This window comes from Ornithorhynchus anatinus, chromosome 2 (genome assembly GCF_004115215.2).
Source record: "Ornithorhynchus anatinus isolate Pmale09 chromosome 2, mOrnAna1.pri.v4, whole genome shotgun sequence".
NCBI lineage: Eukaryota > Metazoa > Chordata > Mammalia > Monotremata > Ornithorhynchidae > Ornithorhynchus > Ornithorhynchus anatinus.
Genome location: NC_041729.1, coordinates 25,558,598 through 25,580,129, shown reverse-complemented (window position 1 = coordinate 25,580,129; position 21,532 = coordinate 25,558,598). Strand labels below are relative to the sequence as shown.

At 51.3% G+C, this 21,532-nt stretch overlaps 1 protein-coding gene across 1 annotated transcript; it reads left to right on the top strand.

Annotated features, from left to right (window-relative positions):
• The first annotated feature begins 740 nt into the window (after nt 1-740).
• On the top strand, nt 741-20,982 carry LOC100084707 (transmembrane protease serine 9-like). Its single transcript, XM_029058056.2, has 16 exons — nt 741-789; nt 1,647-1,809; nt 2,659-2,906; nt 3,681-3,886; nt 3,967-4,026; nt 4,660-4,684; nt 9,876-10,038; nt 11,137-11,408; nt 12,700-12,920; nt 13,004-13,150; nt 16,951-17,062; nt 18,430-18,592; nt 19,528-19,776; nt 19,856-19,935; nt 20,531-20,755; nt 20,843-20,982. Exons 1-16 carry the CDS (start codon nt 741-743, stop codon nt 20,980-20,982), a joined length of 2,523 nt encoding a protein of 840 aa, XP_028913889.2.
• Nucleotides 20,983-21,532: the final 550 nt, after the last annotated feature.

Below are 21,532 nucleotides of genomic sequence, written 5' to 3'. Positions count from 1 at the left end.
TTCTTCTCCTCTATTTCTTTCTCCTCCTCCTCCAGCTCTGCTGGACCTAAGCTACAGCAATGGTTGGGCTAGTTATGACAGAAGTCAGGGTGCAGTGCAGAGGTGACTATAGCCCTGTTAGAGGTTAAGATTGGGCCCATGAGGGAGTGTGCCCAGAGGATGGCTGGGGGAGACCCATTCCAGTACAGGAAGGGGGACGGAAAATGGGGGAAATTACCATATGATTGGTCATCCTGAGGTGGGCGAGGATGCTGGTTCAGACCACAGTGGGGACAAAAATATCTAGGGAACACCTAGGGACCAGGTCCCAGAAGAAAAATATTATCTCAAGGAATTAAGGGCCTGGAGACTGATGGTCCTGGGGAGCTACTGTCTTAGCCAGGCCCAGCTTCTTCCCAATACAGATGTCCATATTCCCCTAGTCCCAACCCCAGGAGTCTGCCTGCCTTAGCCCCCAGGCTGGTCCTCAACATTATTTCCTTCCTTCTAGAGCCCAGGGGACTGGCTTCCTAGGCTGCAGGGAGAGAGGGGCTGGTGGTATGGACTGTCTGGGATGAGTATGGGACAGGCCCTGGAGGGCCCTGGACTAGAACACCTAGGAGGAGGGCAGTGGGGAAGGAGAGGTCAGTATCTGGGAAAAGAAGGTGGAGTTTGGGCGGAGCATGGGGGTGGGAGGGCCCTGGCAGGGCTTTATATGGGCACAGGTGGAACACGGACCACAGACGGGGTGAGCAGCAGCCATGGAGATGATCTGCAGAGTTTGGGCTCTAGGGTTGGTGTCTGTGCTTGGTGAGTATGAAGAGATGCTTTTCACAATTTCCTCTCTCTCTTCCAGGACTCTTGCATTACCAGCACTTTCAGCACCAATTCTAGAGTCCCTGGATCTCCTCTAGGACCAGAAGTCCCCACTCACTTCCAGTCCCTCATGTTGGGCCCAGGAATGCCCACCCCCATCTTGGACCCTCTAGTTGGGCCCAGGAGTTCCCATCTCCCCACTACCCGCTGACCCCTCCCATCACCCTCAGGTGTTCCCTGTGCTCCCTGAGCTCTGAGGTCTCCCTCTTTCCCTTCAAATCGAAATGCATTATTGCCTATAGGCCCTCGAGCCATTTCAGGGGAAAACATGTACTTCACCCTTACCCACTGCCCTGCTGACTTCTTAAGGCCAAACCCAGGAATCTTCTTCTCTGAGCCTGACCCCTGCATCACTTGGCCACGGAGGGACTAGGGAGGACCTGTCTCCGGGGGACTCACTTGCTCCTTCCCGGTTCTGGCAATGGCAATCGCTGCTCCCCATGTCACTTTTCAGAGGCAAGATGGGTTGGTGAACTCCTCCTTGAGTCCTTCTCTCCACAGGGATGGTTCTTCTCATCCCATCGGGTTCCACCCATCCCCTTGCTGGGGCTTACAGTTTGGACAACCTCGAAGAAGGAGAAAATCAGACCAACTTTAATATAGGTAAAGAGGAGCTGGGCTCTCTGGACTCTCAAGAGAAAGTGAAGTTTGGGAGGAGATCTGGAGGAAAACGGGAGAAAAAGAATTGTTTAGGCCGGGGGAGGAGGTTCAGGTCTGAGGTGGGGAGAGCAGGGCGTTTGGGTCTTGTGGGCTCGGGGCTGCGCGGTCTTGATTTTTTTCTCTCTCTACAGTCTGTGGCCAATCTCACATCTCTAACCGGGTGGTCGGGGGTGAGAATGCCAAGGATGGAGAATGGCCCTGGCAGATCAGCCTCTTTTGGGGCGATGGTCACCAATGTGGGGGCAGCCTGCTCACCACGTCCTGGGTCCTCACTGCTGCCCACTGCGTATTCCAGTAAGCTGGCCATATCACGTTGGCTAAAAACCGGGGCATCGGGCCTCCTGTCCTCGGCCAGCACCGTATCTCTTGTCTGTCCATCTGAGTGGGAAGGAGAGTGGGGGGTGTGGAGAGGCCCAAAGTGCAGGGTTAGAGTCTCCCAGGATTTGGGACTGCATAAGTCTCAGAGTTATGAGAGACCTCAGTGGAGCTGGCACTGAGCACAGGCCAGCCCAGATTTGGCAAACCAATAGTTTACAGTGAGCTCCAATAGTTGAGGTGGGCAGAAGACCATCTTAGGCACGGCCATCCCAATCCGGCATAACTGCCAGTTTTCTGGCGGTCAGAAAATTCAAGACAGCCCTACTTAACCAGGATGAACTGTCACATAAGTTTTTTGGGTGTCCTGCAGGAGTTCCCTGCCCTAAATAGGAACAAGGACAGTGGCAGAGAAGTTTTCTAGCCCCAGATAAAGGCAGGAGTTTAGAGAGTCAGAACACCTGGGGTTTATAGAAGATGAGATTATGGATGGACTATAAGGGAAAAGGTGCTCACCCAGAACTAGAGGCAAAATGACCACCGGGCGGGGGGACCTGAGGTGTGGGCAGGGGGTGGTGAGGAAGGTCAGGGGCCCCATGGACAGGGAAGGGACTGCAGGGAGTAAGGGAAGAGTCACAGAGTGATGGGGGTGGGTGAGTTGTGAAGGAAGAAGTGGTGAGGGCCTGAAAGAGGTTTTATGGTTTATGAATTCCCCCCTCCCTCTTCCCTCCTGCTGTATGATCGAACAGTATATTCTTCTGGGTGGGAAGCCAAGCTTGTTATACACTAATGGGTGAGTGTTCTTTCCCGCCTGCCTCCTCCTTCCAGAAAAGAGACCTCCAGTTTTTCTGTGATTCTGGGAGCAAACAACTTGGATCCTATCAGCCCCGATGGTGTCACCCACAAAGTGAAACAGATCCTGGTGCACCCAAAGTACACGGGCAACGTGGCAGAAAGCAGCGATATTGCCCTGTTGGAACTCTCGGAACCGGTGAGCTTCACGGAGAAGATTCGGCCCATCTGCATCGCCGACGCCTCCTCCCGGCCCGCCTCCGGCACGCCCTGCTGGGCGACTGGTTGGGGAAGTCCAGTCTTGGGAGGTGCGGAAGCCAGCCCCAAACAGAATCCTAACCCTAACTCCCCTTCCGCAACCCAGCCCCTACTTTTCCTGTGAACTCACCCCCTACTGAGCAATGGACCACCTGGATCCCAGGCCTTGACTCCTCCCCATACCCTCTTCCCCTCCCAGGAACCAGGTCCTATTCTCAGACCCATCTCTTTGTATTTCACCAAGCTCTCCCCATAATACCCTGGTCCTTCCCTCCCCTCTTTGCATCCACCCCAGCATCTAACCCGATGGCTAAACCTCCTTCCAGGCTTCTTTTCCAGAACTCTGTGAAATAGTATGGCCTAGTGGAAAAAGCACAGGCCTGGGAGTCAGAGGACCTAAATTCTAATCCCAGCTCCTTCCGGGTGACCTTGGGCAAGCCACTTAACGTCACCTTGCCTCAGTTTCCTAATGTGTGGAATGGGGATTCAATACCTGCTGACCCTTTTACTTAGACTGTGAGCCTCATGAGGACAGGGACTGTGTCCAATCTGTTGGTCTTATATCTTCCCCAGCAATGAGTACTATTAAGTGCTAAACAAATGCCACAATTACTATTATTATTATTATTACTGTCATCTTTATAATTCTTATTGTTAGTATTTTCTCTCCTGAAAAACATGTATCATCCACCCCTCTATTCTATCCCGACATCCCCAGTTCTGTTCTGCTGGGGCAAGGATAAGGTTTGTTTGCTTCCCAGCCCAAATCCTCGCCTTTTCTCTTGCTCCTCTCCCCCTAGGAACTCTACCACCTCCTGTGGTCCTCCAGAAAGTCCAAGTGCCTCTCATCTATCGTGAGGCCTGTGATAATCTCTACCATCAGCCCTACCAGTCTTCTTCCACCCACCTCTCCCCACGGGGCGGCGATGAGGTTCCTGAGGATCCCATCGTCTTGGAGGGCATGATCTGTGCCGGCTACCCGGAGGGCCAGAGGGACGTCTGCCATGTAAGAGGTCCAGCCAGTTGGGTTCTACTCAGTGGGCAACCTTCTCGTTCCTTACCCTATGCCCCTCTGCTCTCTTGCAGGGTGACTCTGGTGGCCCTCTTTCCTGCCCAGTGAATGGAGTCTGGGTGCTGACTGGTGTGGTAAGCTTTGGGGTGGCCTGCGGCTCCCCCAGCCACCCTGGAATCTATGCTGACGTAGCCACTTACTCCTCCTGGATTGTTGAGAACGTTTCTCAAGGGAATGGAAACTAAATGCTCGTCAGACCAATGGAGGAGAAAAGCCGTCTCAACTGGGCCCTGGATTGTGGTGGTGGCATTATCACTCCCTCTCCCTCTCTCTCTCTTTCTCTCGCTCACCCTTTGGGGCTGGTCCTCATGGCTTCCTCAATTAACCCTTGACTCCTCAATATTTTGGTTAATATTGATGTTATTTTATATTAATAAAGACATAAGAAAGTAACAGTTGTCATATTCTTGATTAAGATGAGGGAAAAAAGTGAATAGAAATGACCGGTCTGTCACCTAAACTGGGCCTCCAAGCTGGGTCTGTGGCTCACTCAGATTCATGTTTCAAGCCTCTTCTTGAACGGCATTGCTGGAGCGCCTGCCCTGTCCTTGTCCTGTTTCTGGTCTCCCAACTCTGAACCTCTGGGTGTTGGGTCACGGCTGCTCAACCGATTCTCCTCTCAACAGGACCATTCCTGCTCAATATTGCTCTTAAGAGCCGCTTCCCCCTCTCTGGTTCTCAAAGATTTTTCTGTGCTCTCTCCGAAGCCATCGGCCATCATGTTTGGCAGTGGTCCTTCTTTAAAGTTCCACTCCTCCCCCTGCCCAGCCTACACCCCTCCTTTTCCCGGCCCACACACCTTCCCACTAGGCCCAGCTCCTCCCTCTCAGCTCTGCTCCCTGCTGCTTCCCACTCAGGATCTACCTTCCCCCCAGCTGACCTGCTCCATCTCGATCTCCAACTCTCCATCTCCATCTCCAGCTCTCTGCCTGGCTCCAGGGCTCCTTCGAGCTCTGAACAGGTCCCCTGGGAAGAACTTGGCCTAGGCCCGTGGGTCCCCAAGCTGAGGGTCACAACAGAATGATGGGAACCTCACCCCAAGTAGTAGCTGATGCCATGGGGTGGGTGGCGAGCGGTGACTGCTGGCCAAGGAGGGCACCACCCTACTTCAGTAGGGCAAATCAGAATATGTTTGACTGCCATGGGCCAGTCCCCATAGGACTTAAAGACTGTAATGACCCTGGAGATTTAAGCAAGAGGAGAAGAAAAACTTGGCCTAAGAGAAGAAGGGGAAAATGGGGCCTAAGGAAAGACTGGAAGGAATTTTTCCTGGAGTTCACTATGTGAACTTTGGTAAATCACTTAATTTATCTGTGCCTCAGTTTGCCCAGCTGTACTGGTGCTTGTTAAAAAATCTGTTCTTCCCCAACCCCTTAGATTCTGAGCCATGTATATGACAGGGATGGGGTCTTATCTGATTGTACGGTATCACCCTGGCACCTAGCAGAGAGAAAGTGTTTTACCATAGGAGAGTCATATTCATGATATTTATCACATGTTCAGCCCTGTGTGCAAAGCACTGTATTAAACACTGGGGTGGATACAAGATGATCAGGTTGGATGCAGTCCTCGTCCCACTTGGTACACACAATTTAAGTAGGAGAGAATTGTCTCTGTAATTCATTTATTCATATTAATTCGGTCTCCCCTTTAGACTGAAACCTTATTGTGGACAGGGAATGTGTCTACCAACTCTTTAGTATTGTACTCTCTCAGGCACTTTTACAGTGCTCTACATACAGTTAACACTCAATCAATGCTCCGAGTTAGGGAGAGTATAACACACAGAGTTGGTAGATATATTTCCTGTCCACAGTGAACTTTCAGTCTAAAGGACCTTACGGTCCAGAGGGGAAGGCAGACATTAAAATAAATTATGGAGCAATGCAAAAGTGCTCTTGTCATTTTTAGGGGAGACAAGAAGTCCGGGGACAACCTGGCAGTGGCAGAAGTGAAGGGGCCTTGATCCTCTTCCTGAATGCCAGAGCCTCAGGGCACCTCAGAAGATATAACTCTGACTCTTTGGAGAAGGGATTTTTAATAAATGGTTTTTTAAAAAATATGGTATTTGTTAAGACCTTATTGTGTGCCAGGCATAGTATTAAGGGCTGGATCAGGTTGGATGCAGTCCATGTCTCATATAGCATGGCTCAGTGGAAAGAGCACGGGCTTTGGAGTCAGAGATCATGGGTTCGAATCCCAGCTCTGCCATTTGTCAGCTGTGTGACTTTGGACAAGTCACTTAACTTCTCTGTGCCTCAGTTAGCTCATCTGTAAAATGGGGATTAAAACTGTGAGCCCCACGTGGGACAACCTGATTCCCTTGTGTCTCCCCCAGCACTTAGAACAGTGCTCTGCACATAGTAAGCGCTTAACAAATACCAACATCACTATATAGGGTTGACAGTCTTAATTCTGATTTTACAGATGAGGTAACTGAGGCACAGAGAAATGAAATGACTTACCCAAGGTCATCCAGGAGCCTTATGGGTGGAGTTGGGATTATAACACATGTCATCTGATTCCCAGGCCTGGTTTATTTCCACTAGACCACACTGCTTCTCTCCTTGAGAGCCAGGCCTTCCTTCAGTCCCGACCACCTCCCGCCAAAGCCTGGCTTTGGGAAATGAGCAGCTGGCTCTGGGTAAGGCAGGGCAGCAGCTGGAGAGAACCGTGCGGTGGGCCTAGTTCCAGGGGACAAGCGACTGAGTAGCTGAAGCGAGCGGAACAGAACAGGACCTAGATTGATAGCAGCATCTGACTGAGCAGGAGTCTAGACCGAGAGTGGTGATGTACTGAGCTAGGCTTCAGGTAGGACAGCTGCAGGCCTCATGTTGAGGCCTCAAGTTCTAAGATCTAAGATACCCCAAAGGGGAGAAATTATTAAGACAGGGACCAGCCTTCTCTGGCCTCGGTGGGGGTTTTTTATGTTATTTGTTAAGCACTTACTAAGTGTCAGGCACGGTCGTAAGCACTGGGGTACATTCAAGCTAATCAGCTAATCAGTCTGTGTCTCGCATGGGGCTCACAGTTTTAATTCCCATTTTACAGATGAGGTAACTGAGGCAGAGAGAAGTGAAGGGACTTGCCTAAGGATACACAGCAGACAAGTGATGGAGCAGGGATTAGAACCCACGATCGTGCTCTCTCCACTAAGCCCTGCTGCTCCACAGAAAAATCGAGGCCCAGAATTTGGGGCTGGGAATGTGTCTGTTTATTGTTGTATTGTACGCTCCCAAGTGCTTAGTACAGTGCTCTGCACACAGTAAGTGCTCAGTGAATACGACTGAATGAATGAATGACTTGCCCAAGGTCACACAGCAGCTAAGCGGCAGAGCTGGGATTAGAACTCAGGTACTCTGACTTCACTAGGCAATACTGCTTCTCTCCAGCTGACTCTTCCTCCTTTTTGCTACAAAAGCCAGGCAGCGCTCAATGAAACTACCTTTTGCTGGGTAGATTCTGCCCCTGCAGACCTGCCCCTGTGAGCCCCAAAGTTCCCGCTGCTCTCACTCAATGTCTGAGTTCCCTTGGAGTAGAAGGTGGACAGAGGAGAGGGTAGGGTTTTGGGGAGAAGGAGTTGGGGACAGGGAGAGGGAGAGAGAAAATGGAGAAGGTTAAGGAGGTAATACAGAGGAAAGGGAAGAGGGGAAGAGGAATGACTTCAGAGGGAGAGGAAAGAAAGGGATTAGGGAAAAGGAGAGGAAAGAATAAAAGGGATGGGATTAGTATGAAAGGAAAATGGAATAGGATGGAGGGGAAAGGAGTCAAGAAAAAAGGATGGGGTTGAGAAAAGGAGTGCAAAGGTGAATGAGGGAAAGGAGTGGCAAGGCGGGTGGAGGACTTAGTGGAAAGGAGTGAAAATTTTAAAAAAGGGAAAATGGTGGCAAAGGTCACCCGCTCGTGGGAGAAATTTGAAGAATTCGAGGAATGGCAGGTGAGCCCACCTGGCACCCAGGAATGAAGGTCAGCTGGCCTGACTTCTGTGTATTGGAACTGGGTTTTGGAGGAATCTGGGGGCCCAAGTCCCCAGCTGGTAGCTTTTTCCTTCCCTCCCCAGAATGAGAGCACCGGGACATTGTTTCCATACTCTTGAGCATGGCCATGAGCATTCCTGCCTTTTCAGTGGCTGAGATTCCACCCCACCTCTCTGGGTTTTGGGGGGACGACTTGGGAAAGGGCTAGGTGGCAGAAATCCTGAGAGAGAAGCTCTGGGAGAAGACAAAAGCCTTCCTGGCCTCTTCCTCCTCCTCCTCTTTCTTCTACTCTTCCTCCACCTCCTATTCTTCTTTTCTGCTCCTTCTTTTTCTTCTTCTCCTGCTCTTCCTCCTCTTCTCCTCCTTCTCCAGTTCTGCTAGCCCTAGCCTACAGCCATAGTTGGGCCACTTATGGCCGGAGCTGGGATTAAAGTACAGATATGACTGTGGTCCTGACAGAGGCTAGGATTGGACCTACGAGGGCCACGGCACTCAGGAAGCATGCCCAGAGGCTGGCTGGGGGAGAGCCGTTCCAATCCAGGAAGAAAGAAGGATATTGGAGGAAATGACCCATCATACTGCCATCCCAAGGTGGAAGGGGATTCTGGCTCAGGTCACACTGGGCATGGAAAATGTAGGGAAAATCTTGGGATCAGGCTCCAGAAGAAAAACACATTTCCTCAGAGTTGAGCACCTGGAGGCAAATAGCTCAGGGGTATTTTTGGCTTTGCCAGAGCCAGCTTCCATCCATATTTCCACAGACACTGCGCTCTCTCATTCCCCAACCATAGGGTGTCTACCTGCCTCAGCCCCAGGCTGGTCCCCAACTTTCTTCCCTCTGCCCAGGCCTAGGCATCAGGGAAAGGGGCTGGTGGTGTGGGCTGACTGGGTTGAATAGGAGACAAGCCAGAGAAGGCCCTCAAGTAGAACACCTAGAAGAAGGGCAGGGGGGAAGGAGAGGTCAGAAGCAGGGAGGAGGGGCAATGGGGAAAGAAGGTGGAGTTTGGGTGAGGCGTGGGGGTGGGAGGACCCTGGTTGAGCTTTATATTGAGCCCCTGTGGAACTCAGATCGCAGTCGGGGTGAGCAGCAGCCACGGAGATGATCTGCAAAGTTTGGGTTCTAGGGTTGGTGTCTGCTTTTGGTGAGTATCAAGAAACCCTTTCCATGATTCCCTCTCTCCCTCTCTCTCCTTCAGAACTAATTCTGGAGTCCCTGACTTTCCTCTGGGACCAGGAGTCATCACTCTCCTCTGGACCCTCTAGTGGATCATAGGAGCTCCTCAATCATCCTATTACCCCACTGTCCCCTCCTGTCACCTTCAGACATTCCCTGAACTCACAGTCTCCCTTCATGCCCCTCAAATCCAAATGCCTCAGTGTCCATAGGCCCTTGTGCCACTTCAGGGGAAACCATGTACTTCACATTTACTCCCTGCCTTGCTGACTTCCTGGGACCATACCCAGGATTTTCTCTTCTCTGAGCCTGATTCCTGCATCATCATCAGTCCAGGGAGGGACTCAGGAGGCCCCGTCACCAGCAACTCACCTGCCCCTACCCATATCAGGCAGCTGCTTCTCCCCATTCTCCTCTTGTAGACAAGATGGGTTGGTTAACTTCTCCTTGGGTTCTTCTCTCCACAGGGATGGTTCTTCTCATCCCATCGGGCTCCACCCATCCCCTTGCTGGGGCTTACAGTTTGGACAACCCTGAAGAAGGAGGAAATCAGACCAACTTTAATATAGGTGAAGAGGAGCTGGGGCCAGGATTGCTCCTGGGCTCTCAAGAGGAAATGAAGTTTGGGAGGAGAGCCGGAGGAACCAGGACCGGGTGGGGGGAACATACTGATGTCGAGGGAGGAGGAGGGTCTGAGGGATGGAGAGCAGGGCGTCCTGGGAGGGTCGAGGCTGACATGCTCTTGACTCTCTTTCTTGCTCTCTCTCTACAGTCTGTGGGCAATCTCCCAGCTCTAACCGGATAGTCGGGGGTGAGGATGCCAAGGATGGAGAATGGCCCTGGCAGATCAGCCTCTTTTTGGACAACTCACACTACTGTGGAGGCAGCCTGCTCACCAACTCCTGGGTTCTCACTGCCTCCCACTGTGTATTCGAGTAAGCTGGCCATATCGCCTCGGCTGAAAACCGGGGCATCAGTCCTCACCCCGTCCCTTGTCTGTCCACCAGAGTGGGCAGGAGAAGCGGGGTTGGAGGGTGACCGGAAGTGTAGGGTTAAAGTCTCCCAACATTCAGAGTTGCATCACAAGTCTCTGAGTTGTCAGAGACTTCAGTGGAGCCGGCACTGGGCACCATCCAGCCCAAATTGGCAAGCCAGTAGTTTAGAGTGAGCTTAAGCAGCTGGGGTGGGTGAAAGACGAGCTTAGTCCTGATTTGGGCACAATTGACTGTTTTCTCCAATGGGTTGGAACGTCCTCAAAAAATGTAAGACATTCCTGGATAAAATGGGATGAACAGTCATTCCAGCTCTAGGAGAGTCTTGCAAGAGCTTCCTGTCCTGAAAAAGAAGAGGGACAATGGGAGAGAAGCCGTTTAATTCCTGATAAAGGCATGAGGTTGTCGAGTCAGGACACCTGGGGCTTGAAATAATAATAATAATAATGTTGGTATTTGTTAAGCGCTTACTATGTGCCGAGGACTGTTCTAAGCGCTGGGGTGGACACAAGGGAATCAGGTTGTCCCACGTGGGGCTCACAGTCTTAATCCCCATTTTACAGATGAGGTAACTGAGGCACCGCGAAGTTAAGCGACTTGCCCAAAGTCACACAGCTGACAAATGGCCGAGCCGGGATTTGAACTCATGACCTCTGACTCCAAAGCCCATGCTCTTTCCACTGAGCCACGCTGCAGATTGCTGGCTTGCTATGACAGAGAAGACACTCCCCGGGAGCTAGGGGCAAAATGGCCACTGGGCAAGAGGCCCTGAGAGGAGGGTAGGGTGTCGGGGCCCCCTAGATGGGGGGAGACTGCAGGAATGAAGGGAAGAGTGACAGAGCGAGGAAGAAAGAGCAAGGAAGATATCGCAACCTGCTCGGGCAGTTAGGTGGGTGAGCTGTAGAAGAAGCGGTGACGGCCTGAAAGAGGTTTTACAGTTTACAATTCCCTCTGTCTTCTCCCGACTGCTGTATGGGGGAAAGAAAATCCACTCATCTGGATGGGAAACCAGCCTTGTTGTGGTCTTCCTCTTTCTCCCAGAATTGAGCCGTCACGTTTCTCCGTGGTCCTGGGAACAAACACCTTGGATCCCATCAGCTCCGATGGGATCACCCGCAAAGTGAAACAGATCTTGGCACATCCAGGCTACGCGGGTAACATCGAAGACAGCAGTGATGTTGCCCTTTTGGAACTCTCGGAACCAGTGTCCTTCACGGAGAAGATTCGGCCCATCTGCATCGCCGACAACTCCTCCCGGCCTGCCTCCGGCACGCCCTGCTGGGTGACTGGTTGGGGAAAGCCAAAATTGGGAGGTGAGGCGGTCTGCTCCAGTCATAACCCTAATCCTTTCTTCCCTTCCACAGCCCAGATATCCCCCCCAACCCACATCAGCTCCTGCTCTCCCCAAGATCTCAGCCCTGCTGAGCAGTGGAAAGTGGACCTCCTGGACCCCAGGCCCTGACTCCTCCCTATAATAATAATAATAATGGCATTTGTTAAGCGCTTACTCTGTGCAAAGCACTGTTCTAAGCACTGGGGAGGTTACAGGGTGACCATGTTGTCCCATGTGGGGCTCACAGTCTTCATCCCCATTTTACAGAGGGGGTAACTGGGGCCCAGAGAAGTGAAGTGACTTGCCCAAAGTCACACAGCTGACAAGTGGCAGAGCCGGGATTAGAACCCATTAACTCTGACTCCCAAGTCCGAGCTCTTTACCTGCTCTCCTCCCCGGAAGCAAGGCCTTTTCTTAGCCCCATGCCCTGGTCCTCCCCTCCCCTCTTTCCATCCACCCCAGCATCTAACTCAATGGCTAACCCTCCTTCCAGGCCTCTTTTCCAGATCTCTTTGAAGAAGCTGGGCCTAGTGGAAAAAGCACAGGCCTGGAAGCCAGAGGATCTAGGTTCTATTCCCAACTCCATCCCTTGCCTTCTGAGTGATCTAGGAAAAGTCACTTAACTCCATTTCCTCATCCGTTGAATGGGGATTCAATATGTGCTGTTACTTTTACTTAGAGTGTGAGCCTCTTGAGGGACAGAGGCCGTGTCCGCCCTAATGACCTCGTATCTACCCCGGCGCTTAGTATGGTACTGGACCCATAGTAAACGCTGAACAAATACTATTACTATTATTATTAGAATAATTATTATTATATTCTTATAATAATTATTGTATTTGTTTAACATTTACTATGTGTCAAGCACTGTTTAAGCTCTGGGGTAGATACAAGGTAATCAGGTCAGGCACAGTCCCTGTCCCATATGGTGCTCACAGTCTTAATTCCCATTTTACAGATGAGGTAACTGAGGCAAAGAGAAGTTAAGTGACTTGCCCAAGGTCACACAGCAGACAGGTGGCAGAGTAGGGATTAAATCCCACTACCTTCTGACTCCTGGGTCCGTGCTCTATCCACTGCACCATGCAGCTTTCACTGTGCCATGCATTATGATTGTCATTATTATCATTACCATCTTCTCACCTGAAAAGCCATGTATCATCCTTCCCTCTGGCCTCCACATTGCCACCTCTGCTCTGCCGAGGCAGGGGATGAGGGTTGTTTGCCGTCCAGCTCAAGTCCTTGCCTCTCTCTTCCTCCTCTCCCCCTAGAACACCTGCCCCCTCCGGTAACTCTCCAGAAGGTCCAAGTGCCTCTCATCTACCGTGAGGCCTGTGACAACTTCTACCACCAGTCTCAACCAGCGTCTACGGAACAGCCTTCTCCCACCAGCCCCTCACCACGGGATGGTGATGAGATTCCTGAGGGCCCCATCATCTTGGAGGGCATGATCTGCGCCGGCTACCCAGAGGGTCAACGGGACTCCTGCAGTGTAAGGGGCCGCGCCCCGTGTACCCCCGGTTGGGTCCTACTCAGTGGGCAACCCTCACTCACCATCCCTCTGGTCTCTTGCAGGGTGACTCTGGGGGCCCTCTTGCCTGCCCAGTGGATGGAACCTGGGTCCTGACCGGCGTGGTTAGCTTTGGAGAAGGCTGCGCCCTCCCAAACCGCCCTGGAGTTTACGCTGACGTGGCCACTTACTCCTCCTGGATCCTCGAGAATGTTCCTCAAGGGAATGGAAACTAGATGCTCATCTGACCAGCGGAGGAGACAGGCTGTCTCACCCCAGGCTGGGAAGGTGGTGGTGACTATTCTCTCCCTCTCCTTCCCCCTTCTTGTCTCTCTTTCTGTCTCTCTCACCCCTTGGGGCTGGTCCTCATGGCTCCCCCAGTTACCCCCTCGAGCCCTCAACGTGGTGGTTAATTATGATGTTATTTAATATGAATAAAGTTAAGAAAAGTGACAATTGTCATATTCTGGTTTCCTTAAGTCACGGGAAAAAAAATAAATAGAGATGACAGGTCCGTCACCCACACTGGCCCTCCAAGTTGGAACTGTGGGTCACTCAGATTCAGTGCTTCAGTCCTCTGCTCCAGTGGAAGTGCTGAAGAACCCCGTCTATCCTTGTCCTGTCTGTGGTTGCCCGACTCCAGATCTTGGGGTGATGATCATGGCTGCTCAGCTGCCTCTCCTCTGGGCAGGACCAGTCCGGCTCAATATTATTCTTAGTAACTGCTTCTCCCTTTCTGGTTGTCAAAGATTTTTGTGCTCCCTCCGAGGCCATCCACCATCTCATTCGTTCAGTGATCATTCTTTAATGTTCTACTCCTTCCCCCACTCGACCTATCCCCTTCCCTTCCCAGGACCACTAGATCTTCCCACCAGGCCCTACTTCTCCCAGGGTAATAATAATAATAATAACGTTGGTATTTGTTAAGCACTTACTATGTGCCGAGCACTGTTCTAAGCGCTGGGGGAGATACAGGGTAATCAGGTTGTCCCACGTGAGGCTCACAGTTAATCCCCATTTTACAGATGAGGGAACTGAGGCACAGAGAAGTGAAGAGACTTGCCCACAGTCACACAGCTGACAAGTGGCAGAGCTGGGAGTCGAACCCATGACTTCTGACTCCAAAGCCCAGGCTGTTTCCACTGAGCCACGCTGCTTCCCCAGGAAAGGGTGACTTTCCTTCTCCTGGAGTTTATCAACTCGGCTCACTGCAACTTTCCACTCAGGATCCACCATCCCCTCTGCTGACTTACTCCATCTCCATCAGTTCCCTGCCTGGCCCCAGGGCTCCTTCAAGCTCTGAACAGGGCCCGGGAGAAGATCTGGGCCTGGGCCCATGGGTCCCCAGGCTGGGTGTCACAACAAAATGACATTCCGGTCACATTTGGGAACCTCTCTTCAAAAAGCAACTGGTTCCTAGGGGTGGCTGGTGAGTGGAGACTGGTGACCCCAGAAGGCACCACCCTTCTTCAGTGGAGAAAATCAAGAGTGTCTAATTGCCATGAGCCAGCCACCATAGGGCTTAAACACTGTAGTGACACAGGAGATTTAAGCAGGAGGAGAAAGAAAACTGTCAATAATGTCAATAAGAGGAGGAGGGGAAATGGACCCAGAGAGAAAGAGGATTCAATTTTTCCTAGTGGCCTGGGAGTCTGGAGACCAGGTTTCTAATCCTGGTTTGGTCACTTGCCTGCTCTGTGACCCTAGACAAATCACTTAACTTCTCTGTGCTTCAGATTCCCCCACAGTACTAATGCTTGTGAAATGCTTATTTTTGACCCAAACCTTTTGTTTCTGAGCCGTGTGTGGGACAGGGACTGGGTGTGCTCTGATTATACTATATCACCCTAACATTTAGCACAGAGTAAGTGTTTTACAATCAATCAATCAGTATGGACCTGGGGTTTTTTAATGTAATTTGTTAAATGCTTACTATATGCTATTCCTAATTGCTGGGGTACATATAAGCTAATCAACTAATTCTATATTCATTCTTTCAGTCGTATTTATTGAGTGCTTACTGCCTTCAGAGCACTGCACTAAGCGCTTTGAAAGTACAATATCCCACATGGGTCTCACAGTCTTAATCCCCATTTTACAAATGTGGTCTTGTCCAAGCATACAGAGCAGACACATCGCAGAGCAGGGATTAGAACCCACGATTGTGCTTTATCCACTAGGTCACACTGCTACTACTTTTTAATGGTATTTGTTAAGTTTTTACTGTGTGTCAAACATCGAGTTAAGCACTGGGATAGATATAAGTGAATTATGTTGGGCACAGTACCTGTCCTGCATGGGGTTCGTGGTCTAAATAGGAGGTAGAACAGGAGAACTGAGGCACAAAGAAGTTAGATGACTTGCCCAAGGTCACACAGTAGCCAAGTGGCAGAACTGGATTAGAACCCAGGTCCTCTGACTCCCAGGACCTTGCTCTTTCCCCTAGGCTATGTTACTACTTGTTTTGCTTTGTTTTTTTGTCTGTCTCCCCCTTTCTAGACTGTGAGCCCATTGTTGGGTAAGGATTGTCTCTATTTGTTGCCAAATTGTACTCTCCAAGTGCTTAGTACAGTGGTCTGCACACAGTAAGCACTCAATAAATAGGATTGAATGAATGAATGAAATGCTTCTTTCCTGCTGCCTGTCTCCTTCTTGCCTCAAAAGCCAATCTCAGATCGGTGAAACCACTGTTTACTGGGGCAATTCTCTCTCTGCAAATCTTCCCCAGTGAGTCCCAGACATCCTGCTGCTCTCAATGCCTGAGGGCCCTTGGAGTAGGAGAAGGTGGACAGAAGAGAGGGTAGGGCTTGGGGGAGGAGAAAGAGGGGATAGGGAGGGAGAGAGAAAAAATGGAGAGGGTTAGATAGGGAATATAAGGGAAAGAGAAGAGGGAAAGAGGAATGACTTCAGAGAGAGAGGAGAGAAAAGGGATAAAGAAAAAGGAGAGAAAAGAATGAAAGGGATGGGATTAGTACAAAAGAAAAAACATGTAATAGAATAGTGGGGAAAGGAGACAAGAGAAAAGGTTGAGGTGAGGAAAGGAGGAGGGCAAAGACGAAAGAAGGAGAGGAGGAGTGGTGGAGGGGGTAGAGGAGTTAGTGGAAAGGAGTAAAATTTAAAAAGAAGGGAAAGTGGTGTCAAAGATCACCGGCTCATGCAAGGAATTTGAAGAATTTGAGGAATAGCAAGTGAGCCCACCTAGCACCCAGGAATGAAGGTCAGCTGGCCTGACTTCTGCGGACTGGAACTGGGTCTTGGAGGGATGTAGGAGCCAAAGTTCCCAGCTGGTAGCTCTTTCCTTCCCTTCCCAGAGTGACAGCTCTAGGAAATCGTTTCCAAGCTCTTTGACTGTGCCCATGCACATTTTTGCCTTGCCTTGCCTAAGGCTGGAAGAGGTCACATCCCAACTCTCTGAATTTTGGGGGAGGAGTTGGGGAAGGGTTAGATGGCAGAAATCCTGAGGGAGGAGCTTTGGGAAATGACAAATGCCTTTCTCTTCCTCCATTTCCTCCTCCTCCTCTTTTTCGTCATTCTCCTCCTCTTCCTCTTCCATTCCCTCCTTCTCAAAATCTTTCTCCTCCTCCTCCAGCTCCACTGACCCTAGACCACAGCCATAGTGGGGCTGGTTATGACAGGAGTCATGGTGCAGTCAAATGTGACCATGACCCTGTCAGAGGCTGGGATTGGGTTTACGAGGGCCATGACACTCAAGGAGTGTGCCCAGAAACTGGCTGGAGGATAGCCATTCTGTTTCAGGAAGGAGGAAGGAAAATGGAGGAAGTGACCTATCATACAGCCTTCCCAAGGTGAGAGGGGATGCTGGCTCATCACACTGGGGATGGAAAAATCTAGGGAATCCCTAGGGACCAGGTCCCAGAAGAAAAATACTTTCTCTCAGAGTTGAACGCCTGGAGGCAAACAGACAAGGGGTGCTCCTGGTTTAGCTGGGGCCAGCTTTTTGCCCACACAGATACCCATATTCCCATTGATCCTTTGCCCTCTGATCCTCCAGACTAAGCTGGTCTGCCTGCCTCAGCCCCAGGCTGGTCCCCAACCTTCTTCCCTCCCCTCCCAGAGTTCAGAGGGCCAACATCTGAGGCAGCAGGGAGAGAGCGGCCTGTGGTGTAGACACCCTGGACTGAGAAGACCAGAGAGGGCCCTGGAATAGAACACCTGGGAGAGGGGCAGTGGGGGAGGAGAGGTCAGGAGCAGGGAGAAGGAGGGGCAGAGGGAAAAGAAGGTGGAGTTTGGGTGGGGCGTGTGGGTGGGAGGTCACTGGCTGGGCTTAATATTGAGCCCCAGTGGAACTTGGACCACAGTCGGGGTGAGCAGCAGCTCTGAAGATGAACTGCAAAGTTGGGGTTGGGGTTGGTGTCTGTGTTTTGGTGAGTGTCAGGAGGCCCCTTCTAAGATCCCCTCTCTCCCTTCCAGGATTCCTACACTTCCAGCACTATCGGAATGAATTCTGGAATCCCTGGCTCTCCTTTGGGACCAGGAGTCCCTACTCACCTCCAGCCCCTAGAGTTGGGTCTAGGAGTTCCCACTCCCCTTCGGACCCTCTAGTTGGATGCAAGAGTTCCCATCTCCCCTTAGCCTGCTGTCCCTTCCTGTCACTCAGGTGTTCGCTGAGCTCTCAGCTCTCCCTCTTCTCTATCAAATCCAAATGTCTTGGTGCCTATAAGCCCTTGTCCCAATTCAGGGGAAACCATGTACCTTGTACCCCCTGTCCTGCTGACTTCCTGGAGCCACATCCAGAAGTTCTCTTCTCTGAGCCTGTTCCTTGCATCAGCACTATGACGTAGTGGGTAGAGGACAGGCCTCGGAGTCAGAAGGTCATGAGTTCTACTCCTAGCTCTGCCACTTGTCTGCTATGTGACCTTGGGCAATTCACTTCACTTCTCTGGGCCGCAGTTATCTCATCTGTAAAATAGGACTGAGACTGTGAGCCCCACGTGAGACAGGGACTGTGTCCACCTAATTTTCTTGTATCCACCTCAGCGCTTAGTACAATGCCTGGCACATAATAAGCGCTTAGCAAATACCATAAATATTATTATTATTATTAGGGAGGGACTCTGGAGGCCCCGTTTCCCAACGACTCACTTCTCCCCAGTCTCCTTTGGGATGCCAAATGAGATGATGAATTCCTCCTTGGGTTCTTCTCTACTTGGGTTCTTTTCTCCACAGGGATGGTTCTTCTCGTTCCATCTGGCTCCACCCTTCCCTTTGCTGGGGCTTATGGTTTGGACAACCTTGGAGAAGGAGAAAATCAGACCAAATCAGATCAAATATAGGTGAAGTGGAGCTGGGGCAAGATCGCATCTGGGCTTTTGAGAGGAAGTAAAGTTTGGGAGGAGAGCTGGCGGAAAATGGGAGGAGGGCCACGCTGAGGCCGGGGGTCGTGGTGAGGGTCCGATGAGTGGAGAACAAGACACCTGGGTCCCGGGGGCCTGGGGCTGATGCACTCTTGATTCTTTCTCTTTCCCTACAGTCTGTGGCCAATCTCCCAACTCGAACCGGATAGTCGGCGGTGAGGATGCCAAGGATGGAGAATGGCCCTGGCAGATCAGCCTCTTCTTGGGTGACTCACACTACTGTGGCGGTAGCCTGCTGACCAATTCCTGGGTTCTCACTGCTGCCCACCGCATATTTCAGTAAGCTGGCCATATCGCCGTGGCTGAAAACCGGGGCATCAGGCCTCCTGTCTTCAGCCCACAACCCGACCCTTGTCTGTCCACTGAGTGGGCAGGAGAAGCGGGGGTGGGGGGAGACCAGAAGTGTGGGATTAAAGTCTCCCAGCGTTTGGGGTTGCATCACAAATCCCAGAGTGCTCAGAGACTTCAATAGAGCTGACACCGAGCGAACTCCAGACCAGATTTGGCAAGCTAATAGTTTATAGTGAGCTTGAGCAGCTGGGGTGGGTGGAAGGCTGTTCCAGTTTGGGCACTTCTGACTGCTTTCTCCAATGGGCTGGAACGTCCTCCAAAAATTCAAAACAGTCTTGACTAAACCAAGATGAACATTCACCCCAGCTCTAATGGAGTCTTGCAAGAGCTCTCTGCTCTAAAAAGGAACAAGTCCCATGGAAAAGAAGGTGTCTAGTCTTGGATAAAGGCAGGAACTTGGCGATTCAGGACACCTGGGACTTGAAAAAGATCAGATTGTTGGCTTGCTGTAACGGAGAAGACACTCACCTGGAGCAATGGACAAAATGGCCACTGGGCAAGAGGAGGGTAGGGTGTGGTGGGGAGGGTCAGGGACTTCATGAACAGGAAAGACACTGCAGGGAGTAAGAGGAGAGGGACAGAATGAGGAGGAAATCACAACCTGCAGTACAGCGGGTGACTTGTAGACGAAGAAGTGATGAGGGCCTGAAGAGGTTTTACAGTTTATGAATCTCCTTTCCCCATCCCTGCCCTGACTTTCTCCCTCCTGCTTTATGGAAAAAAAATCCACTCTTCTGGGTGGGAAACCACGCTTAATGCCGAATTGTACATTCCAAGCACCTAGTACAGTGCTCTGCACACAGTAAACACTCAATAAATACCATTGAATGTATGAATGAATGTGGTCTTCCTCCTTCTCCCAGAATTGAGCCGTCAGGTTTCTCTGAAGTCCTGGGAGCAAACAACTTGGATCCCATCAGCCCCGATGGCATCACCCGCAATCTGAAGCAGATCTTAGTGCACCCAGGCTACGCGGGTCACATCGAAGACAGCAGCGACATTGCTCTCTTGGAACTCTCAGAACCAGTGTCCTTCACGGAGAAGATTCGGCCCATCTGCATCGCCGATACATCCTCCCGGCCCGCCTCTGGCACACCCTGCTGGGTGACCGGGTGGGGAAGGCCAATGTTGGGTGGTGAGTCAGTCAGCCCCAGTCATAACCCTAACCCTAACTCCCCTGCTCTCCCCAAGATCTCAGCCCTGCTGGTCAGCGGACCTCCTAGACCCCAGCCCTGTCTCCTCTCACACCCTGCTCTCCTCTCAGGAACCAGGTCCTGTTCTCAGCCTTGTTTCCTTATATTTCACCACACTCTCCACAAAAAGTCCTGGCTCTCCCCTCCCCTCTTTCCATCCACCCCAGGATCTCACCCAATGGCTGATTCTCCTTCCGGGCCCTCTTTCTAGATCTCTTTGAAGCAGCGTGGCCTAATGGAAAAAACACAGGCCTGGGAGTCAGAGGACCTAGGTTCTCCTCCCGGCTCCATCACCTGCCTTTTGGGTGACCTTGGACAAGTCACTTAACTTCTTTATGCCTCAGTTTTGTAATATGGTTAAAATGGGGACTTAATAACCGCTGCTGCTTTTTCTTAGACTGTTATCCTCATGAGGGACAAGGACTGTGTCCAACCTGATGGTCTTGTGTCTACCCCATTGCTTAGAATGTTGTTGGAGCCATAGTAAGTACTGAAAAAATATCACAATTATTATTATTAGAATCATCATTATTCTTTTCTCTCCAGAAAGCCATGTATCATCCTTCTCTCTGGCCCCCACATCCCAGGTTCTGATCTGCTCGGGCAGGGTGAGGTGTGTTTTCCTGCCAGCTGAAATCCTTGCCTCCACCTCTCCTCCTCCTCCCCCCCCTAGAAAATCTGCCACCTCCCCAGCTTCTCCAGAAGCTCGTAGTGCCGCTCATCCATCGCGAGGACTGTGACAATCTCTACCATCAAGCCGATCAGCCTTCTCCCACCAGCCCCTCCCCACGGGGTGACAGTGAGCTTCCTGAGGGTCCCATCATCTTGGAGGGCATGATCTGTGCCGGCTATACAGATGGCAAGCGGGACATGTGCATTGTAAGAGACCACACCCCAGGTTAGGTCCTACTCAGTGGGCAACTCTCACCTTCCTCACCTTCTGGTCTCTTGCAGGGTGACTCTGGGGGCCCTCTTTCCTGCCCAGTGGATGGACGCTGGGTGCTGACTGACGTGGTAAGCTGGAGGGTGGACTGCGGCTCCCCCAACCACCCTGGAGTTTATGCTGACGTGGCCACTTACGCCTCCTGGATCCTAGAGAAGGTTCCTCAAGGAAACAGAAACTAGATGCTCATCTGAGCAGAGGAGGAGAAAAGCTGTCTCACCCTGTCCTGAGATGCTAATGGTGACAGCTTTCTCCCTCTGTCTTCCTCCTTCTCCTCCCCATCTCTCTATTTCTCTCTCATCCCTTGGGACTGGTCCCCATGGCTCCCTCGATTCCCCCTCAACTCTCAACATTGTAATAAATATTGATGTTATTTCATATGAATAAAGACAAGGAAAGTGATAATTGTTGGATTCTTGGTTTCTTAAGACATGAGAAAAAAGTGAATAGAAATGAACGTTCTGTCACCCACCCTGGGCCTCCAAGCTGGGCTGTGATTCAGATTCAGTGCTTCAGTCCTCTTCTCCAAGGGCAGTGCGGGAGCTCCCATCCTGTCCTTTTCCTGTCTGTGGTCTCCAGACTCTGGACCTTGGGGAGATGGGTCACGGCTGCTCAGCTGACTCTCCTCTTGGCAGGACCAGTTCCACTCAATATGGTACTTAGAAGCTGCTTCTCCCCATCTGGTTCTCAAAGATTTTTCTGGGCTCTCTCCCGGCCATCAACCGTCACATT